This window comes from Argopecten irradians, chromosome 1, assembly GCF_041381155.1.
Source record: "Argopecten irradians isolate NY chromosome 1, Ai_NY, whole genome shotgun sequence".
In the NCBI taxonomy this organism is placed as follows: Eukaryota; Metazoa; Mollusca; class Bivalvia; order Pectinida; family Pectinidae; genus Argopecten; species Argopecten irradians.
Genome location: NC_091134.1, coordinates 20,788,000 through 20,812,954, shown reverse-complemented (window position 1 = coordinate 20,812,954; position 24,955 = coordinate 20,788,000). Strand labels below are relative to the sequence as shown.

General features: G+C 33.6%; 1 protein-coding gene across 1 annotated transcript in view; it reads right to left on the bottom strand.

The window, feature by feature from the left end:
• Window positions 1-870: 870 nt before the first annotated feature.
• The window catches only part of LOC138320434 (nucleolar complex protein 2 homolog), a 51,705-nt gene continuing 27,620 nt past the window's right edge, over window positions 871-24,955 (bottom strand). The window contains exons 13-18 of the mRNA XM_069263397.1: window positions 3,161-3,274; window positions 2,819-2,920; window positions 2,188-2,331; window positions 1,919-2,032; window positions 1,294-1,493; window positions 871-1,105 (exon numbers count right to left, since the gene is read on the bottom strand). Of these exons, the coding sequence (XP_069119498.1) occupies window positions 916-1,105; window positions 1,294-1,493; window positions 1,919-2,032; window positions 2,188-2,331; window positions 2,819-2,920; window positions 3,161-3,274 (864 nt within the window). The 3' untranslated portion in view covers window positions 871-915. The remainder of the gene's footprint in view (window positions 1,106-1,293; window positions 1,494-1,918; window positions 2,033-2,187; window positions 2,332-2,818; window positions 2,921-3,160; window positions 3,275-24,955) is intronic.

Here is a 24,955-nt window from a genome sequence, read left to right as displayed (position 1 = left end):
TATTCAATAGTTTCCCATTGTTTGTATCAGAATATGGCCTTTTGATCATGTATTGAAAAGAGTGTTTATTGAATTATTTCCATGATGATTACAGAATCTGGAAATCTTTGTCGTTTTCTTATTTTCATTTTATTATAAAGGATGTTTATATATAAATCTAATTACTTATTCTAAAAGTGAAAATAAAAGTTTGTCACAGTTTTAAAGTTCATGTTGAAAAAGGATAAACTTACATCAATTAATCACATTGTCATAATCAGTATAATTGCTTTTCCATTACATATTGTAAAGGATGTTTTTACCACCAAGATAACTTCAAATATCCTAAAATATAAGAACCTGAAAATGAAAATTAAGACGGTGAGGTCATAGCATAATGTCAGGTATCTTAAATGTTATTGTGTCACAAAAACCATTTTCTTGATTTTTTTTTTGATGAAATTAGTAACATACACATAATTTTGTTCAAACAGTAAAAATCGTGTCAGAAATAATATTCGTATGATATTTTGTGTTACTGTTGATCATTGATTATATACTTTCCTCCACCTACTAAACCTGCCACTTACTTCAATGTCACACTGATTCTACAGTTTTTGTGTCACATATTACTGCATTTAATCCTGTGCATGTTGTTCAGATTTTGATTAAACCATACATTTCGGACAGTACCTTTTGTTTGTTAAATATCATTCCTACACTTTATGTTAAAGGTCATAATGTCAGGATGACCTTTGACCTTTTTGTTTTTCTATGTTGTGGTCAGCATAGTGTAAACATGTGGTTATATGTCTGTTTTTTTAAAAAGGTTATTTCATTCTAGGTCGTATATGAGGAAACTAGAGATAAATGACAAGAAAACAAAACGGATTTGTATATAATAAAACAAATATTTTAATAATATCTAATATACTTTTAATCTGAATCTGACATCTGAAAGTCTTCTACCACATCATCCACATCAGGAATCTCTTCATCATCATCATCAGCAGCACCATCACTGTCATCTTCATCCTCCTCATCTTCTTCCTCATCTTCATCACTGTCTTCATCGTCCTCATCCGCAGACTGTGCCAGTTGCTCCAGTTCATCACTGTCAAAGTCACTATCAAAAAAATATCAGATTCTTCTTGAGGGTACATTCAATTTAGCACAATACAATTTCACTGTATGATTAGATTTTGGTTTATTGTGGCAAAAGTACTGTATAAGGATCACATCAGAACCAGCTGAATCATAATATATCAGCACAATTGTAATGCATACAGACTAATAACTTTACTGTAGTTTTACCTGTAATCATCACTATCCGAGCCAGCTTTCTTGCCTTTTGTTGTCCGTTCAGACTTGGGAAGGAATCTCATCTCGTCATCAGAGTCATCGCTGTCCTCTTTGTCAAACAGAGCAGCGAAGTCCAATTTGTCCTCCTCTGTAGCCTTCTGTGGTCCCTTAGGCCGGACAACCACAGGTAAACCATCGTCAACATCCAGCATCTGAAACAAAGGCATGTCATACTTAATACCTATAAGACATGTTTTATGATTGGATAAGTTCAATCTTTGTTCTGAGCGAAAAGCAGCAACCTAGTACATGATCAGAGTCAAGGTCATTGTTATAAACGTTTTTATGATGTAACCTTTGTATCAGTATCAGGTTTCACTATCGGTTTGCACTTTCAGGAGATTAAAAATCAACAATACCATTATTTCTAGAGGATGCAAATTCATCATATTTAAGATATTTCAAAGTAAGTGAATATAATACGCATGAATATAGACTGATACACATTTCAGAATTGGATAATCTTTGTAGAGATCAAGGATCAAAGTGACTGAAACTTGTGACTGACTCGAGTACCCCGGTAAAGAAGAGAATCAGCCATGGAATGATGAGATAATAATAATAGCAGTTTTAGTACCTGTTCTTTAGCAGAGATCTCGTGCTGGAGTTCCCGGTCCCGGAGTTTCCTCCATGACTTGTAGTATTTCCCTAGTGGAGTCCCAGCCTCTTCACATTTTTTCTCCCAGGCTTCCTATTTTAACACATGCACAACTAGTAGTAATAGTCACAGGGGATTAAATCTCTTGGAGGGGAAAAATCTCAAGGATGAATCTCTTGAGAGATTTAGATATGATCAGATACAAATCAATCAAGTATAAAAATGAAATGTCATTGGTCAAAACTTACAATGTATTTGGTGTCGGAGAGATTCACATTGAAGCTCTTTCGTCTGTTGGTGATAAATTTGGAGTTCTCCTCCACCTTGTCCAGGATCTGACGGATCTGTTTACAGTAGTTAGCCACTTTACATTTCTTCAGGAATTCCTTCAGCTAAAACACAAATATATCAGCTATATCAGACATAAATAAGTTGGTTTACAGTATTAGTTGAGTGAGAAATGAGAATAATTACAGTATTAGTTGAGTGAGAAATGAGAATAATAATTTCCTATTGGTTAATGGAGAGCCTGAATACCATTGGCTGACTGAGAATATAATTCCTATTGGTTAAATGAGAGCCTGAATACCATTGGCTGACTGAGAATATTATTCATATTGGTTAAATGAGAGCCTGAATAACATTGGCTGACTGAGAATATAATTCCTATATGTCAAATGAGAGGCTGAATACCATTGGCTGACTGAGAATATAATTCCTATATGTCAAATGAGAGCCTGAATACCATTGGCTGACTGAGAATATAATTCCTATATGTCAAATGAGAGCCTGAATACCATTGGCTGACTGAGAATATAATTCCTCTTGGTTAAATGAGAGGCTGAATACTACTGGTTGACATTCAGAACTGTAACTGACCTGTAGAATGGCAGGAAGGACGAGCTCTGGGAAGCCAACAGAACTCTGATGGACATGCAGTTGGTCGAGGAGTAACTCATACAGTTGGTCTATCACTCCATCCTAAAGAAAATTCAATGTGTAAAATGTGACAACAATTACATTAAGTTTACAATTCAAGAATGAAATTACGGAGACATTAAGTTATTTTACAACAATGCTTGAGCATTTGTCCTTGTAACCTAGAATAATTGCAATGTTTTCGCAATAACACTTCCTTAAAAAATCTTCTCATTTCTCAGTATGAAGACATCAATAAAAATGTTTTCACTGGACACATAAGAAATTCTATGAAACTGTTACCTTGAAGGATTTCTCCAACAGCTGGGACTTAGAGAGTTTCAGGATGCAGGCAAAATTAAATGGCTTAACGCTGATGTTCTTGTGTTGTTTGTTGAAATCAATTTGTTCAAATATCTGAAAAACCACAAATATTATCTGAACATGAGAAATTATGGTACATACATGAACATTATCCAATATAAATGAAAGTGAAGTGAAGCAATAGTAGAAATTTTGGAAATCATAGAAAAATATAAGTGAAACCAACATGCTTCCATATTAATGGTATGTATGATAAGGTGAGACCTTACGATAATTTAGGACATACTATGATAGAGATTAAAACAAAAATTGTACAACCACATGTGAGGTGAAAATGTCACTGTAAAACAACAGTGATGCAGTGTCATTACATCAAAAGGTTCAAAGTTCTACAAAGAGTATACTATCCCTGTACTCTTTACGTCAGCATGGTGTGCAGCTGTATGCAACTATCAACAACATCAGAGGTTGCAGGTCAAAAGGTCATGTGTTACTATGACGACCTTATATGTAGTTAAAGGTGAAGGTCATCCTTAAATCAACACAGGTGGAACCAACTACAATTGATATACTGAACATGCATCTCTCCCGCATTGAATTTTCCCTGAGCAATCTGTTTTGTTTTTTAAAACAGAAAAACCCACACATTTTGGAAAATTAAAACGTGATGCTTCATTGAGTGCAAACAACCCAGTAAGGCCTAAATCTTGTATGAAAGTTAAAAGATCTTTTAAAAGTTTTTATGTCTAATTTTTGTCAAAATGATTTAGATTAAGGAGGGTGTGACACAGATACATACATATGTATTAAAGCAATCGTTTTCAAGACACCAGCTAATTACAAACTGTTGTAAAGAATAACAAATTTTGTCATGTTCTGTTTACTCTCATGCACTTAAAACTGTTTCAAAGACTAAAACTGCTGTCACTTCTATCTAAAGTGAGGAGATTCTATTTGTAAAGGATCCGTAACTGTATTTTTGCAGGGGTAGTCATTTTCTAAGAAGCAATTGCTAATGGATGAGAAAAAGGCGGTAATGAATTAATTTGGCTAAGGAAAATTTGATTTTATGATTGTAAGACTTTCTTTTGGCAAAAGAAAAGTTAAGAACATTAAAGTTGCCATGATTTTATAGTGATAAAAAATTCTTTTTGTAAAAAAAAAGTTGCCAAAAGTTGCCATGGTTTTAGTGTTAAAAGAATTTCTTTTAGCTAACGAACAACTTTCATAACATTTCTTGTTTGTAGCGTTAAACAATCAATTTGACATGCCTTTGTTAACTAAACAAGCATATCACCTACCTACACATGGACAAATACTGTCACATCAAGCGTTATCGTGTAGAGTCTCACCTAGATTTCTGTTTAGAAATGGGAGCCATTTAGTAACAAAAATAAACATGTCAATCACATAAAAATACCTTTTGTAAGAGGGATTCTTTGTTTCAAGCAAGTGGAAGGCTTTATATCATTGTAGAGTATGTACCCATGCAGACAAAATGAAGAGCATTCTTGTTCCATTACAAGAAGAACCCCCTCTTATTTTTTCTTAAAACCTAAATAAGTATCCGTGTTTAAGATCAACAGTTCAGTCAACATTTGTATTTTTCTTTAAATCATCAAATTTTTTAACATGATCTTGACCATTGACTTTAATATGGATTCCTTTTTTAATAAGCAATTGCATAATGGGTTGTATGTCGTTGTTTCAGTGCAATTTAAAGAGACTGTTGCTTTAGATTAATGTTTGAAATTTCTGCACAGTTTATCAATATCTTAGGAAATGTTTTGTCCTTGTTCCATCAATAAGTTTGACACCTTAAGGAATTCTTCAGCCCTTGTTTCAGACCAAACTTATACCATTCAAAAGTCTTCAATTTTGGTTACAGACTTTATTTGCAAACTCAAAGTAGTCTTCAGTGCTTGTTTTAGACATAGTTTAAAAAAACTACCGACAGTCTTAAATTCTTGTCTCAACACAAAAAAACTTTAGGAAGTATTCTAGCCAATTTATTGTTTCAGACCAAGTTTGAAAACTTCTGACAGTGTTAAATTCTTTCAGCACAAGAAATTTAGGCAGCATTCTGTCCTTGTTTCAGTATAAGAATCAAGTTTTAGTTTATATACATTTAGGGATGTCCTTGTGTGAGATAAACACAATTTGAAGGGCGTTTAGTATAAGTTGTTACGGTGGCGCACCTTAATTCTCTGGTCCCTACCAACTGTCTTGTGTTTACATGCCACCTGTGCATATACTTTGGTCTCGCTCAAGGTAAATATTTAACATTCATTCTATTTACCACAGATCCCCTCTAAAAAAACCTTTTGGAACAGGCCGTCAATAAGCACAAATAACCACAACAAAGAGTCCATTTCCATTGTAGGGGTGTCAGGTTGTATTTTACAGTCACTGGGTCACTGTGACAGCTTGTACATACTACTGAACGTTTAATTTGCATACAGGTAAAATATTACCTTGTCTGGGCTTCTGCGTCCTTTAACAACTCAACCTCATTCATTCATTCATTCATTTAATCTATCACTCATTCAAACACTCTAGCACTTGGGTGACTTTGGGGACGAGGGGTGGGGGATAAATAAATCAGTGAGCTGAAGTAATCATAACCTGCATGTCTAGAAGCAGTTATACAGAATCCCATTATGACTAAATATCTTCCCCATTAAATAAAACATTAAACAGGCATTGTTCCTTTAGCTTTATGCTATAACCTTCTGAGTAGCAGAGGAGTAGAACCTGAATACTTGGAGAAAGTCTCATTTACAAGACATAGAATGGAGACCATTTATATTATTGGGTGTTTCTCAATTATGTATAATAATGCTTTGCCTTTAAATGAGAAAACTAGAGCAGACATGCACGCAGCACCGAAATGAATGACGTCAATACAATGACAGGTAACTACAGGTACGAATATCAATAATGACCCAGCAGTCACACTTGTTTTATTGCTTGAGGACTGTCCTGTTTGACTTTCTTTTAAAACCTTCTGCACATCTTGACAATTTAAGAATCTCTGAAAACTTAATAGAGCCACTTTTGAAATAAATTGGTTTGGTCATTCATCTCCACAAAACTGAACTCACAGATTGTGATTCAAAAGATATGTAGAATGTGTTGCGCTTATATAATGAAAATAGGTAATACAAGAAGAACTTGACAAATACCCAATATCTTTCTAGCCGTTTTAGAGAAGTAGCCTTTCACCTTTAAAAAATGCATGTTTTTTAGAGCAGTTCTGGAGAAATATTTCAAGTATTATTATTTTTTCAGAAGTTCAGTAAAAGTACAATTTAAACTTTTATAGAATAAACTTCCAGGAATTTTAGAAAATAGTACTTTAAGTTAGAAAAAAAATTCTTTAAGTTGTTCTGGAGAGGTAGTATTTAACCCAAACAATGACTATAACAAAAGAACCATATTAGATATAAACACACAACTGCTAGCTGCTTGAATATGTGAACAGCCCCAAATCCCATCAGATTTTGAATTTCTGTAAATAATGCATCATTTTAAATAGTATATGTGCTTGAAAAAGCATCCAGACTTTTCTTTACCTTAAATCCTTGATACAAGCCAATACTCAAATAAAGTGAAGAAGGAGGACGGAGTCTTAATTGACTGCAAATGACGTAGGTTAACTATTTGTTTGGTAGTAGTATTTGTTCTGTAAATCCCTTTTACTAACATCACTACCTAATGCTACTAGACCACTTTCCTATATTTAATAATTTGAATTAACAATGTTACAATTGACCTTTGAATACGCCCACTGTCCAGAACTTTCCCAGACACGATTTCCTCCCTGGGCAAAAAATCTCATGTATAAATACAGTTATCCAAATGGAAAAATTGTTGTAATTTAAAGCTAATTATATACATAAATGGAGTAAAAGTTAGTCATGTCTCCCACAACTTGTACCATAAATAGGTGTAGATCTTAATCGTGAAATGTCGACAATGTCAACTATGTGTAACAGTTAGTATAATTATCGTTGTTGGGTAAATATTTGTATTTTGAAGGTCAGGCAGACTATATTCACCTTAAGTCGAAATAAAAATAAACTGACAATTTGTGTGTACAACTTTTGAAGCTATATCTTTTTAAAAAGAACTTTAATCTTTTTCACACTCTTTAATATCGGTCAGCCAATGAAAAATAAGAGGATTCCTTTTAAAATTCATTGAAATATCTTTTCATTTAGCGCAAAAATAAAAATTAGAACAATGAGAGTTATTATTTTCTAAATAGGATGGAACCAGGCTATTTCAAATATCATGGGACCATCTATGATTTAAATATTCTGTACTTCAGTTAAGTGATTTATAAAACTGACCGGTAGGTTTTGTCGCAGAAATAAAAACTCTTAAACAATTATAATGATGTTCAACAGCATTTTCAACAGCTCTTGATTTTTTTTCATTTTAATTAAAAATTAAGTCCTAATGTAATTGTGGATTTTATGAGGTAAATCTCCTAATACATTTGCATGGTTTTATCATATGTGCATGCTTTCAAAAAATCAGATAGAATCTCATTCCTGAGTCATGTCCCCTGATTGTGACTAAAATTTATTGAACATCAATACATGTATGTGAGAGTGTTTGTGTGTGGGAGTTGATGCTATTATAGTGGTGTATTTGTTGTTGGACTAACGATAAAACATTCTATTGAACAAGTTAAAAGCCCCTGTCAATAATGGCTTTTTGTAATGGTATATTACCACATGGTATCCAAGAGGACTCATGGACTTACTAAACAAACTTTCTAAACAGCAGATCTTGTTTAGTTGCCTAGAAATTCTTATTCAATATCTTTAACCAATATATGACAATTTACAAAGAGATAATCCAAAATATCAAGTTTTTCAGGGTTTTTTTTAATTGAATTTTTTTCCCATTTTTTTCCCATTTTTTTTTTGATGGAAAACATATTGCTATAAAGAAAGGTTTCTCTTTGTATGACCTTTGAACTCAATTTGAAACTCGTAAACAAAAAGAGATCATGACACAATGCAAATGTGACCTCTGAAATGTCATTTCATTTTTTCACGTGAAGTGAAAGAAGACCTTATTTCTGTTCAGACTCCAGGCTGAGATTTTAAAGAAAAGACCAACATTTTAAGTGATTTATCTGGGGTACTTATTCCTAGTCAATGGAAATAAAACCTTGACCAAAAAAAAAAAAAAAATCGTCCTAATACGTTTGTTAAAATCCCTTAAGTGTTACTATCGAGGAGATTAGAGAAGATCACTATTAAATCGTGTCCTAGTTCCCACCATTATTTCCCAACACAGATAAGCCGTTCAGACATCTTCCTGTTCACATGCTTGTATGCACATGTCCTACTTTTTACGTTTGAAAACACTCCTGAAGTCTCGGTCGGTGATCTCGGTCGGAGTACCCTCATCACCATATGGGTCAGTAGACATTTTGAAAGTACAAAACATTTCCGTGTTACAAGAATGTCTTTGTTAGTTAATTAAAGGGCAGATAACCCACTGACCCATATATCTTTTCCCGCTCCTCCTATACTATTTAAAGCATTTAATGATGAGAATCCTGATCTCTTCATAGTACATAATATCTAGTGTTTTTGACTGTTACAAAATTTTTGCAACAATCTTGAATACGAAGTTTTGAAAATAAGTTATTTTTCTTTTCTTTTTTGATTGAATAATGTAAATATTTACACAGATATGAATGGGAGTTGCTCAGGCTATGTCAGACAACAGAACAAATCCACCATTTTTTGTGTGAATGTTATCGCTTCTCAAATCAGCGAAGAAGAACAGAGACCTACTGTGTGAGGGATAAAAACCTTGTGTGACAAAATAATTTATCTCTCATCCCTAAATCATCAGTCTGGAAAATGAGTTTGCATTTAGATTTGTGAAGTGTTGTAAGCAGTTTGATCACAAGTTTAACCCAGATATTTGTCTGAGAACTTGACACAAATCGATAAACTTGATCACAGAAGTGATCACATAAAATGAAGCTTCTTCCTTTAATTATTTATCAGTAAGACTAATTTGATATAAAGCAAAATTTTAGCATGATGAAAACGTTTTTAAATCAAGAAAGAAGAGGTATTAACTCATTTACCCCTGAAATTACAAAATGGACTAGTCTATTCTGTGTTTCAGAAGAGTTTAATGCATCTTCAGGGATGAATGAGTTAATGACCCTGGCTGTTATTAGGACGTGAAGCCCAATTAACCAATCAACTGTAAGACATTGCCTTGGCTCCATATATGGATACGAAGATGGGGCTTGATAAGTCGCAAAGGGACATAACGATATGGGAAGAAAGACATAGGTAACACTCTATGATCTCTCATGTTAAGTCACGGAAAAGAATAGTAACATTGTCCTCTCCGATTGATGAGGGTAACGGCCAAATTCAATATTTCCTTCCAAGAGCTTTGTTTACCTTTGTTAGTTAGGGTCTAGAGGAACTACATGGACATATATGGTAACACTACTTGCCCCACAGCCTTTCATTTAATGATGGGGGCAGGGGGGGGGGGTGGTGGTGATATAAATATATTTAGAGATATTCTGAAAAAGTGGAGAGATGAATAAGCATTGTTTACATCAGCTTGTTTACAAATTATCTCTGACCTTTTATTCAACGCCTTGGATGGAATATCATATAGTTTATGAATATTAGATATTTACAGAAGTTATCCCTGACAATACCTGTGTATGTCTATCAGATTGTTACAGATAAGATTATCTCTCAACAGATACACACCTGTGAACACCTGAAGACATCAAACACCTCACTAATCTACATCAAATAGGCCTTATCTGACCCTGGTGATCTGCGTATCAGCATCCACAACATCAAACAGTCACATGGTGTTACTCACGTGTTAGTAGCTGTGGCTAACTCAACAGATACCCTACAATGTCAATCATTTTAAAGTTTTCTTCAAATGAAATGATCAAGTTGTGTGAAATCAAAATGTTTCGTCAAACAGAATTATTTATCAAGAAAATTCCCTCTAATCTAATCCTTGTAATATCTAAGGAATAACTTCTAATCCAATTCTTAGGGGGATTTTTTGAAGAATCCCCCCCTCCCCCACTTCCAAGGGGAGATCTCTGTAATCATGAGAGTGATTCTCCCTTTTAGGGATTTCACTGTGACGACTCCCTAAGGAGTTGCATGTAATCAAATTATTTCTACAGAAATTCCATCCAATGAAATCTGTAATTTATGTTGATTGATTTTTTATTTAGAAGAAAAAACAATCAGTTTCCCATTACAATTATTTGAACAAATGTGTTAATATGTAAATGACAGTGAGAAGTGATGATTCCTTGTAAATACAGCTACATCAGCTATCTTAGCCTTGATGGGCATGCAGGTAACAGATCTTTGGCACAGTAACCTGTAGCTATTGTTTACAAGGTCACGTCCGTTGTCTGGATCCATATGATAACTCAAAGTTTCCTTGCTAATGGAATGGACAGTAGACAACTACACTGTCCCTGGCCTTTCATACACATCACCTTGACAGAGAAATAAAAGTACAGGCTCCCTGTTTTCTTGATCTAGATGTCTTATTATAGATCTTTTTGTCTTGATCTTAAGGCAAAAGTGCTAGTCTAAAGGACACTTGATATGAAGGTCAAAGTGTATATATGTACAACCAATCCTGATAGTGAGGTGATAAGCTGTTTATCACCAAGGGAACAACCAACATTATTTATAGACAGTCAGTTGTAGTAGCTAGTGGCTATCTCAATGAACAAAATATGAGATGATTTAACAAGAAACCAAAACAGTCTAGTTGTTTCATTGGTTTATAAACAAGAGATCCCAGAGGGATCTTGGCGCCCACCAAAGAATGATCTATATCTGACAAAGGAAAAATGGATCTTTTTCTCTACTTTTTAAACTTTTTCAAACATACAACGGTACATATAAAATTTGAGACAGATCGCTTCAGTACCTTTTGAGAAATAGCGGTAACAAATTTCAACTATCAAAATCCAAGATGACTCCTTGGCGGCCATCTTGTTGATCAATCGGTCCCAAATCACAATATGCACAACTAGGGCCCTAGGGGAACCTACATGTGAAATTTGAGAAAGATCCATTCAATACTTTCTGTGAAATAGCGATAACAAACTTTGAATATAAAAATCCAAGATGGCTGCCTGGCAGCAATCTTGTTGACCGATCAGTCCCAAATCACAAAATGCACAACTAGAGCCCTAGGGGAACCTACATGTGAAATTTGAGACAGATCCCTTCAGTACTTTCTGAGAAATAGCGATAACAAACTTTGAATAACAAAATCCAAGATGGCTGCCTGGCGGCCATCTTGTTGACCGATTGGTCCCAAAATGCAATATGCACAACTAGGTCCCTAGGGGAACCTACATATGAAATTTGAGACAGATCCCTTCAGTACTATCTGAGAAATAGCCATAACAAACTTTAACTATCAAAATCCAAGATGGCGGCCTGGCGGCCATCTTGTTGACTGATTGGTCCAAAAATGCAATATGCACAACAAGGGCCCTAGGGGAACCTACATATTAAATTTGAGAAAGATCCCTTCAGCACTTTTTGAGAAATAGGGATAACAAACCTTAACTATCAAAATCCAAGATGGCCGCCTGGCGGCCATCTTGTTTTTCCTATCAGCCTCAAAATCTGTATGGCACAAATAGGGACCAAGGGTAACCTCCATGTGAAGTTTGAACAAAATTCCTTCAGTAGTTCTCAAGAAATATCAATAACAAACTTCAACTGCCAAAATCAAAGATGGCTGCCTGGTGGCCATCTTGTTTTTCCGATCGGCCTCAAAATCTGTATGGCACAACTAGGGACCAAGGGTAACCTCCATGTGAAGTTTGAACAAAATCCCTTCAGTAGTTCTCAAGAAATATTGATAACAAACTTCAACTGCCAAAATCAAAGATGGCTTCCTGGCGGCCATCTTGTTTTTCCGATCAGCCTCAAAATCTGTATGGCACAACAAGGGACCATGGGTAACCTCCATGTGAAGTTTGAACAAAATCCCTTCAGCAGTTCTCAAGAAATATCGATAACAATCTTCAACTGCCAAAATCAAAGATGGCTGCCTCAAAATCTGTATGGCATAACTAGGGACCCAGGGTAACCTCCATGTGAAGTTTGAACAGAATCCCTTCAGTAGTTCTCAAGAAATATCAATAACAAACTTCAACTGCCAAAATCAAAGATAGCTGCCTGGCGGCCATCTTGTTTTTCCGATCAGCCTCAAAATCTGTATGGCACAACTAGGGACCAAGCGGACCCTCCATATGAAGTTTGAACAAAATCCCTGCAGCAGTTTTTAAGAAATAGTGATAACAAGCATGGTTTACGTACGGACGACGGAAGGTGGATCACGGACGCAGGGCGATTTGAATAGCCCACCATCTGATGATGGTGGGCTAAAAATATTAAACCATTACCAAAATACTGATGAAATCTAAACTGTAACATACATGATGAAAGATCAGTCAAATTTGAAAACAGATAAAAATCAAGCAAATTTATAAAAAAAAAAAAAAAATTATTGAGAGTTAAAATGGCAAAAGTAAATAATTATGATAATTTTATTCATGAAAAAATTCACTTATGATTGTGTTTGTATAGTGATGGAACCAAATCACTGCCTGCGTAAGTAAGCCTTGTAGCATATGGCTTCTAAAGTACACACAGATAGCTTGATGACGTAGGTTTGTATTGGTATATAGATCCCCCACGAGATAAACATAAGCGTCAATATAGACCTATTTTACATCATTACAGTTATAAGTATATAGACACATGATCTGGGCATACCTTCTGGAAATACACCTGGATATTTAGCTGATACACATTAGAAACCTTTGTCATAAAACTTGTCATTTCTATACAGCTAAAGGGACCACAACTCTAAATTTCATGACTACTACAGGGATCATATAAAAATCAAAACTTAATTTTCACTTCTGCTTTAGGGGACAGTATTTTAATTTTCACAAATTAAAGTATACAAAACTATAAAATTCAAACAAAACTGCTCGAGGGCTTGTAACTAAAACTTTATCAATAAATCAAATCTTTTGATTTCAATACTGCTTCACAAATATATCCTGTACCAGTATTTACTTCTGGATCAGGGACATACCCGGTTAATCAAGTCATAAGACAATTTGAATTATTATGAGTAATTTGTAACAAATTCACTTTCAAAAGGATATGAATATCATCTAATTTTATTTTGACTACCAAAAGAATTAAAATCTCAAACAATTTCAAAAACACAAATCACTTAGGAGCTATTTAGTTTGTCAACTACAAAATTCACATTGCACACATTACTTTGTTCTCCATTTTTTTTCAATAATGAGGCAATGCTTTGGTCATTAATAGTGTTAAACTTATTTTGATTTGAGCGTTACTTAATTTTCTATCCATGGCATTTAAAGGCCCGAAAAGGATTAGAATACGAAATCTAAGCTATTCATTGATTCCTCCACATTTGTTTTGATTGTTATTTTCAGAAGTAAATATGCGTATGTCATAAAAATTGTAAACAGCGTCCTCAGCGACAATAATGTAAGTAGGAGTACAAGCTGGTGTTGGCCGTCATTATACGTCTTCCTAGTGTACCATCACAGCTGTTGTAATTCTAAAGGTCATTCTAATACTACATGCAGAAGCTACCTAAACAAAGTCAAAATTTCATTTTATATTCACATAAATATCATCAAAACAATAATACATGTACTAATTTTAATGCATCATCACTAACTGGTATTGTCATATAAGAAATAAAAATTATAGAGAAAATTTAGAAAGCAAAAGTACAAATAAAATATAAAATGAGCTCTGTAATGAAGCGACATTGGTAGACAATTAACAATTGTTTGAATGGAAAAATATCACACCTGGTTGGTGTGCAGGTGTTAAAGGAGTTTATCAAGTACATGTTATATACAAACTGTTCAACAACACAACACTGATGTAGTCAAAACCAACTGAATCCAGATCCTGGATTACAGACGTGTAATTAATTTCACTTTAATCTACAGACAGATTAGAATTTTTAAACGGTTTGAAGTATTGCCGAGTTGCACTGGTCAAACCCTGTGGCATTAAGTGGTGGTCGGGGACTACAGATCATTAATCTTCACATTTAAATCAAATACATTCAACAAAATCGGCATCAATCTCCAAGGATTTGATATTCAATGAAGCCGATTTCTAAATTTGGATATTTAACGAAAGATTTAGACAAACTTACAATGTAGTCAAGATAAACCTGTATTTTATCTGTTCTATTGACTTCCCTGAATATAAACTGCCGTATGACTTCCCTGAATATGAACTGTCGTATGATATCAGAAGTTGGTGTACTAAATATGGCAGGACTTAGCAAGGTCAATACTTTGACCCCACTCAGACAAACTGTGACCTTAAAAGGTCTGGGGGAGAGTATATGTAGGTATAAGCCTGTCCAAACTTAACTTCACTCAGACAAACTGTGACCTTAAAAGGTCTGGGGGAGAGTATATGTAGGTATAAGCCTGTCCAAACTTAACTTCATTTTACATGACATGATTTCTTACTTAATACTTAACCCAGTAGACACAGCCTAACTTTCTTCATATATTTTTTTCTTCTAATGGCAATCACAACACTTTAAAATAATGATGATTAAAAAACAACCAAAAAGACAAAAGAAAATACAGAAAGATAAAATATGAAAAGATGTAAGTAAACTTTAGATTAAAGATGTTCCACCGCTAACAAATGGTATTATTTAAAAAACCAGGAGCAGACGATATAGTATTTCTCTTCAGTTACAAAAGTTACTTATTTTACACTATTACCACTATTGAAAAGTTTGAGCTTCTAATTTTACTTCAAGTCAATGACTTAAAATAATTAATTGCATTCCGAAAAAATTCTGTGGCACTTTATCCTATATGGAATGAAATACTGATTGCGCAACCAAAGGCAAAACAAATTATTTTGTATTATTTTTTGTGTTAATTAGACATATATATACACAATTAAACACCAATTATTGTTCAAATGATAAATATCATTTATGGTCTGTCGACGGTTGAGCATCTTTAAATGATTGAAAATTTATGCGATTTCAAAAGTTATGAAAAAAGCTAACTAGAAATATCAGAATTCTGTTAGGCATTTCATGGTGGGACATAAAAGGACACTTAAGTGTCCAATTTTACATGGTGTTAAGACTCATTATAACAACTCTGTATTTAGCCAAGGTCTAACAGAAGTAAGTAGAAGTCCCCTTTTAAAGATCACATTTACATATTAACTTATTTTCCCTGTTAATGAAAATTCTTGCCATACTTAAGCTTGCTACAGACTGTACAGAACACCTCAAAAAATTAGCATAATCCCAAAGAAAATGTATGTACACAGGATATATATACAAAAGAACATGACCTCTGTGCACTTATAAAATGTTACATGTTTCTCATGAATTAATTTTCACTCTGTGTATTTGATGTCACTTTAACAGTTATGTTGTCATTCAGGTTTTATGTAATGGAAAAAAACAAAGTGACCAAAGACATACCATCAACCTACATTTAATGCCTCGACACTGCCCCACTTGGGGCTATAGAACTCCTTATTCCTGGAGGTCGAGAGCTGGTGACAAAATTATAGACACATCAACCACTTAGCCATTAAAGCCCTATGCTAATAGTTGGCACAGATTAAAAGACATTTTTGCCCTATTTTTTGTTACCTTTATTGTGACAAAATAAAATTGTTGAAGAATAGAATGTTTAGATGCCATTCAACATATTCAATGATTCTGTTATGCCTTTGTGTTTCTTGAGGTAATTTAACGCAAGAGCTTTTTAATGTTCCTTCTGAAGGGTGAGGTAGTTCTTGGTCTGTCCCAGTAGCTGGTGGCTTCCTGACAGAACAACACAGGTTTTCATCAGGCTCCAGGATCACAAAAGAATCTTAGGTTAGCCAATCATTCATGATGTAACTTTTTGTAACGTCATCCTTGATTGGCTAAGCCAAACTTAAGAAAGGTTTGGACTTCAGATTGTTTCATGATCCTGAGGCCAGGATTTTCTTTTAATTTTCATTACTTTGTTGGCAGTGCCATAAGTGGGAAAAGCATCACAAACATCAACACAGACCAGTACATTTCTCATTACTTTTTAAAAGCCAAGCAGTATGAGACAATCCAGTCTTCTTACTTTAATACACCTTATTTATAACTCTGTGTCATCTCTTAATAATGAAAGTTTGTTGACAGTAACAGTAGGGGAGGTAGCATGGAGTAATATTTACACTATATAACTAGTGTGTGTCAATATAATAGATTCTCAAACTGTGCACAGAAATCTGATAGGCCCTGTAGGTCTCTTCCTGGTAGGTACAAAAACACAGGTGTAGTAAATATACCCAAGAATACCTGTTTCTTACATTTAAATTACATCAAAATGGAAGATCACCACAACTATATCAACTGTTCAAAAAGACAGGACACTGTAAGAAATGGTCAAATAAAACTGGGACGATTGTATTTTCTCTTTTCTTGTTTCAAAAATTTCCATTATAATCTGAGCGTAATAAGGAATTGTATTAATTAATTAATGTTTTCCAATTTGTAGATATATACAAGAAGTTTGTAGATATTTACTACTGCGTGTCCTTCAGAAGGTCTCCAATATACATTCCTGGCACAAAGCCCATTCAAATATCTCAACTGTACCAATGGGTACCTGTTGCCAAGTTAATGACAAAAGAGCAGGTATTCACAGTGCAGAACTGTAAAACATCAACGACAATTTAATTTACAGCATATTTAACATTAACTGCACAGTATCTATAGGTGTATTCAAAATCCAATGGCATTGTGGGTCATCCCTGCTACTAACCAGGAGTCAAAAACTACACACACATTGATTGATTACTTTTCACCGATTTCTGGAAACTCAAAATACATATATACTTATAGTCCGGGACATTACCAGCCTTCATAAGCCAACTACAGGTTTTAGGTGTTAATATGGAACGGAATTGAAATCTACATTTGCCCTGATTCAGGAGTTGCTTCCCTTCTTATTTTGACGTATTTACTATGTTTTTAAGAGGGCTCTGTATCCATGAAGATCCTCCTGCCACCTAGAAGATGAACCTCAACACACATAATAATAATCTCATTGGTTCTTAGAAATTTCTTCTTCGGGAGATTTTCTATTTATTTCTCCAAACAGTAAAATTATTATTTTACATAAATACTACAACACTATACAACGCTATACTCAGGTTGATCAAAAGGGTAATGGCCTTCAAATTCATAAATCAAACCACAGTACATTTTATATAAAATCTGCAAAAATCAAAAAGAACTAACAAAATTTGTTTAAGCAAAGTTGACTTCCTCCCCATATCATTCCAGTGCGATTACATTACTGTTAGCATTATAAACACATCTAATAACCTTTATGTATTTATTTTAAGTTTGGAATTCTAACTTTTCCCCCTATGTTCCGAAGATTAGGAGCATCTCATGAAAATAAATGTTCATTTCATGATATTTCAAAGACAAATCTATAAAGGTCTCATTATTGATTATGGCATTGTAAACAGAAAATAAATCTGTACATATCAGAACAAATCGGCTCGGACGTGATCGGCTGCACCCATATCCTCAATCCTGGGAGTCGGCCAAATTACCTTCAAAACATTTTACATTATAGCAACAATTAATCTGCGATTAATTTAAATGACTCCGGATCACAAGGCTTTGGATCAAACCCAAGTTGGTGAAACGTTTTTTTTATTATTAACGAAGATTGCATTGTTTCGACTTTGGCACACAGAATGTAAACACTGGTGACCTATTTATGCTTAGTGAGTCCACACCTGACTTAATGTAGGTCAGCTTCTGACGAAATCCCAGGTATCCAGGTATTTATAGACTTATATAAATATGACCAATACCTCATGTCTTGGTTTGTTTTGGTTAAGAAATTTTGATTATGAAAGACATTAGTAATGTTAATTTATGTAAGAGAATGTGTCCTCATTTACTTACTAGATATTGGCCTTATGGTTGAAAAACTTGAAAAAAAGCATCAATCATCTTTCAACAATTCTGAAGTATGATCTGAAACCCCTATATTTCATTAAATTCTTACAATGATATAAATAAAAGTGAAAGCAACTAACATCAACAACACTTAAAATTAATGATTAAGAACATATTTGGAGATTTTACAACTAATTTGTCATTTTGCATTAATTTACTCTGATCAATTAATGTAACATTTAATTGCACAAATGTATACATTATATGTCCAAGATTTATTGACAAAAATGAATCAAGCTTATTTTTATGTACAATTTCTTCCAATATTAATAGAATGTATAAGAGAACACCCTTGATTATGATTTAAACAAAAGTTAACCCTTTGACATGATATCAACTTAAATTCATTGATTTTTCGATAAAACTACTGATTCTCAGGCATTAACACATTATGTTTATGGAACTAAAGAAGTGATAAATGGATCTGGCAGATTGCCAAAACAGACTGCACTACTTTACCATGTGACTTCATTTACATACAGGTAAAAACAATTCCTTAATTGGAAAACTGTGCCAGTTTCTTAGTAAAACATCCTGCTTTCCTCATTCCAGGTTAATCTGTGACCAGATATAAGCTGGCCTTGGTGAGCTTATGTCATTTCTTAATTACGTAAATGTTGTTAGACATCAAGTACCAGGGCCCAGACATCATATATGTCAATCTACAGACAAAATCAGCCACAAATCTTGTCTGCACAAGGTTTACTAACATATAGGTAAAATATAGAATAATATTCAGCGACAAACTTGTAAAATCTGTAGATATGTTAAAATACTTTTGTGGAAACTATCAAAACTGATGAAATCATTTAACTATTTTTACTACTGATAAGTCTGAATTAAAATACATCAAAGATCTAAAATCATTTAATTCAGGGACAAATTAATTTAAATTTGGAAATAAAAATCTAAAACCAGAATAAGTAATTATAATAATCACAAGATCTAATTATGCTAAAATTCTAATGATATATCTTCTTGTAAACTTAGAAAGGTGGTATAGTGGTTAAAGTGTTTTGATCTAGTACAACACGCCCTTGCAGTTTTTTTGCGTTTAACCCATGCCAGCATTGACTGGAGGTTAGTTGCTTTTCTCAAGGTACTGTGACTTTCCATCAACTCCTGAACATATGGCACAACCGATCGGCCATGCAATGTAGTAATTTATTGGATGAAACACAATTAAAAACACTTATGCATTATAACCTGTGTGTTATTATTAACAAATTTTCATCAGAAATAAAGAAAATTGTTCATATGCTGGTATAGACATCACCAAAAAGGTGTCGCCAGTAAGTTTTCCGATTTGTTAAATGCAGATGAGATCAAATCAGCAAAAATGTGGTGGTGCCCTTATTTTAAGAGGCGGCCCCTAAACTAGATTAATACCAGTAGGAAAAAAGGTATTCCAGCAAAACTACTTATATAGCCATACATAAAATGTAATAAAGTTTTTCCAAGTTAAAAAGCATGATAGCTTAAAAAATTGAAGCAAATAAGGGGGCGATTAAAAAAATAATTTGACTTGCCTTTCATAAAATTATCCTACAAAGTAAGCCATAAATCGATTTGCAAAAGAAATCAGTTAGGAAACCAACACTGTTGTCATATTTTTTTTTTCAATCTGCATTTAATTCCAAGTACGTAAAATTGAAGCCTTAAAAAAGGGGAGGGGTGCTTATCGGGATGGGGCGCTTATTGGGTCATTACGGCACTACAAAATTGACAGCCCCCACCTATAATGTAACGGTACATTCCAAAACAAACCTATCAATAAATAGATCGTGTGGAATTTTCTATAAACAATACAGACTGTCACAACCGGAATCGTCCAAAGACAATTGGGAGTGCAGTCATGTATGTGACTTATGGTGACTGATACGTCCCACTAACTACACTGGTTAAGTGCCATGTACTATAAACATTACATGGTAGATATTCGATACTTATCATTACAAATCTACCATCTAGATCTTATTTCTTTGTTGTCAACTTAACATAAGGAACATAAGAAATGTGCATATTTGTTGTCTTGAATTTGTCGTAATAACATATATTTCTATATTTTAAACATTGAAAAGAAGGTAAATATTCGTAAGTTTAGTAGTAACCCCTACTTTTAGATATTGCTTTTTCATTTATTTAAACATGAAAACATGAAAGGAAATGTTTGAAAATACACAAAGCATCGACCAATAAAAACATTGTGTTTATGTTTTTTTTCTTGTAGGAAGTCATAATCTAGTTATTTTGGCGGACTGTGCCAAGATCTGTATCAGTAATACCAGGCAGTCCCATGATCTACTGTTATATCATAATGACAAATTCATATCAAACTACTGAACAATGTTTATAAATAGCAAAAATTGTCAACAAAACCGAATTACGAAATAATTAGGACATGGTGTTTGTTTACAAACAGTAAAGATATATAAACAAAAATATTGTGTTTTCTTGAATAACAAATTAATCTATACAGAAATGGGTTTGACCACAAAATAAATTATTTTGTTTTAAAATGAAAACAATTAAATTAATTAAAACATAATTAAATAAAAAAAAATAAAACCGAAAAACATCACGAAAAAAAGTAATAGAAATTAAGTAATGTTACATGGGACATTAGCTATGAAATTCTCATTCTGACAAAAATGATTTTTGACCCAATAAGTGCCCAGGTCTCTATAAGTGCCCCACCCCCTTTTTGAGACCTTTATTTCAATTGCCCAGGCATAAATAAAGACCAAAACTTAACAAAACTGTATAGATTTAATGCAATTCAATTTCATCTTAGCACCTTTTTTCATTTTTTAATTTTTTTTTAAATGTCCTGGGCGCTTATTGGGTCGAATATAGTATATACAATTAAAACCATGTAATTATCAGAGAAGGAATAATATATATGCCCTCTAATTAATATTTTTAACTCAAATTGAGTTGTCTAAAGTATTAAGACTAACTTTATTGATTAAATATTTCTGTTTTAAATAAATAATGATATAACAAAAATGCCCTGCTTTAGCTATTTATGGGGTTGATATAAAATCATCAACATGTACATCTTAGTATGATTATAAGTTCTTTCATTAATTATCCAATTGAAGGATGTTTATATAAAGAATATCAAAAACAAGTCTTGCTGAGGAATTAACCAAGAGATAGAATTTAATTTTTTGAAAAAGTATTACAAAATTCACAAAGCCATATGACGCTGGTATCAAAAGTTTGGTTTCAGTTCCATATAGTTAAAATTCCCTATTCTTATTACGCATTACACATGAACTTGTCATGAACTTTTGATTCAAGAGGAATTTGGGTTATAATACCATAACAGTGTGTGTGCCAAGTTTAATTGACAGAATTCCAGAGCTATTTGGTACCTGTGTACATTCTCTAGTACAACTGACCCAAACATTACTATACCCATGTTTATCTACATACAAAAGGTGTCTGTAACAGACTACATTATGACCAGTACACCTCATCCTTCATTCCGTCTTAGACCAGTCTCAGCATCCCTTAATCATCTTTATGGTCGACCTAATCATCACTTCTGTAACCATAGTTACCAGTGATAATTTACCAAATTTTTGGTTTTGTTGATTTTTTTTTTCAATTGCTAAGTAGAATTATGGACCATCCTGTAATGTCTCTTTAAGAAATAAAGTAATTATAAATACTTCTAAATGAAACTCATTTAAAGCCTATTATATTTGATTGATTCAATTGACAGGAAAATAAACCATTCAGTCACAATTGTTCCCCTCAAGGCAGGCAAACACCAAGGTTATCACATTGTGACCACATATAAGTAACCATGGTTACCACACAAGCAACCAAGGTAACCACATTGTGATCGCATTTAAAGCGTTTTAAACTATCATGCATGTAAACATGCTTTGACCACCCAGTGGACAACAAGCTGACCTTGTATTTATCATTTCCCAAGGATTTTTGTATTGAGAAATTAAAACCTTGACCGTAAAATGGCCTGAAAATCCTAGCTCTTATCACTGGACATCAAACATTCCACTCTCTCTGTTTGATATAAGATATCATCATATGATGTCGTGCTATAACAATTATTTTTAGAAAATCATTCAAAGCTTTGAATTATTGCATGATGTCCTGGTGGAAATATTTGAAAGCCTTAGGCTACTGCATTGTATAATTCTATCAGTGTTGAATTGATCATGTCGTAACAATTCTATTCTTATATTCATGCTATAAGTTCCAATAAAGCATGTGTATACTACCTTCACAGGTGTGGAAGGTAAAATAAAACAATTTTCTCTAGATAACATATATCTATACAGTCATCTTCTATTTTAAACATATGTCAAACTTTTTTTAGCAACATCAAATACATTCATTTGCATGAAAAGCTGAGGTGAAGGGTTTAGTCTTCAAATTAGCATGCTGTGTAGGACTCTATAGATATCAAATTAAAACTATCCAAAAATTAGAAGTCAAATCTTAATATCTCCTGGCCATAAAATATAAATATAACTTAACAACAAAGTGCCATAACTCCATTAATGTCACATTACTTGAATGGCAAGTCATTATGAACATCACATTATGTAATTGTACCTGTTTTGATAAATGTGAAATGCTCCTTTATATAGCATACCTCCCACAGTCATCTTACATAAGCACCAACAACACTTAGACAACAATACATTATATGTTTATTTTAACATCCTCTCCAGACACAAGGTAAAAGAGAGATGGTGGCTTACAAGAGGTAAAAGTTACATAAACATCCACACGACAAAGGAAGAACTCATGCCTGGTGTAGATAAGTGTGTATTGCCTCAGAAGATACAGGTGTCAAGGTTTTTTTTTACATGCTTTATAAAGACATATTAGGAAAGCGTCTGTCTCAGATCTGACATTATAATGGTCCGTTACTATATATGGAGCTGTACAGTGTCAACCAATCATATATAAAAATAGAAACATTAAAACACTAAGGATGTGATATTTGTCATACCATAGTTCTAGACTTTTGTTTCTGTCACATAAATGATGGCCCAGACATTACCCTTAGACAGTTGTAACAAGTCTACCTTGCCCTTTGAACCTTGACCTTTGACTTTCACTTTGAGTTTGAGACACTGTCCACAGGTTGTAGTTATTCCCATGGGAAACTTTGGACATCTTTTAATGACCTTAGCTGTTAATAGGACATTCTTATTCCATCAATATTATTAGGATGTACACTCTATCAAACCTCCATCCGTGGACCTTGACCAGTTTGTTTTAATGTTTGTTTAATACACCATTACAGTATATATGATTTCAATACAGTGACCAATACTTCTAATAATATTTTCTCTATGAAATTAATTAATTTACTCATCTTACAATTGGGCTTATCATATCATACAAGGAGTTATTTTCATCAAAAATGGTTCTTTTTTTTTAAATTATTTTTGAGTTATTACCAGAAAAATCGTACCAGACATGGGGTTATTTACAAACATGGGCTTATTCTTGGACACAAACTAAGCATTATCAACCTTACTGACTGGAATCACAACCCAGTCATGTGATAAATTTACAATGTCTGGAAGCTTTTCTATACACTAAACTACAAACAGGACAAAAGTGCTATTAAGCTACTATATGGTGCTACATCTTTGATGCCAACCTTGTCAAAATAACGGTTAATCTAGCTTTTCCATTCATACAATGGTGTAACCCTTTGTTAAGTCTGTCTTTCCATTAACTCTATGGCGTAACGATACACTAAAGTATCGTCAATAATAAATGCCTAAATGTATATGTCACCATTTACATTCAGTTTTACCTAGAGAATTATGTTCCTAAAAGCCTGATAACAACAGTGTCTCAGGATTACTGTAGTGTATACATGCAAAGGTCTCTTTGCAAGCTTTTAAATATTTTATCAATCGAAATGTAGTGTTGTGTCCCAGAGCCTGAAAATATAGATTTATTTTCTGTAGTTAAAATGGTCATAAAAATGAAATCAGACAAAATTTCTATTATTCAGTATACATGTATTTCTCGTGAAAAAATGAAATGTAACTAACAGACAGATATACAAAATTGATCTTGTGCGCCAAGTAAACATAGAATGAAGCCACACGTAAAACAATTGATTTTATAATACCATACATTCCAACCCCATAAATTACCATTTTTCAGTTTTTAATTGATGATATTTTGTCTGCATTTAATTTCATTGAGACTCAGTGGTCAAACATTGTAACTGGACGAGTGAAAATGGGTGGAGGGTCATAAGTACTTTGACACTATATCACTAGCCCATTGCTTCCAGCTCTTAGGCTGTAAGTTTGAAACCCACATGGGGCCATTGCCAGCCTGGTACTGACGGTGCCTTAACCGAGCCTAGGACACACTGACTGCTGGTTGGCTTGCCTCCAAGTTTTATGTTCTATACAAGTGGTTGGTGATTTTCCCCTGGTACTTTGGCTTGCCTCCAAGTTTTTTGTTTTATACGAGTGGTCGGTGTTTTTCTCCCTGGTACTTTGGCTTGCTCCCAAATTTTTTGTTCTATACAAGGTAATGGTTCTAGATCGGGGTCAAAGGTAAATTGGTATAGCACTCTCGTGTTTCAACACGATTAGT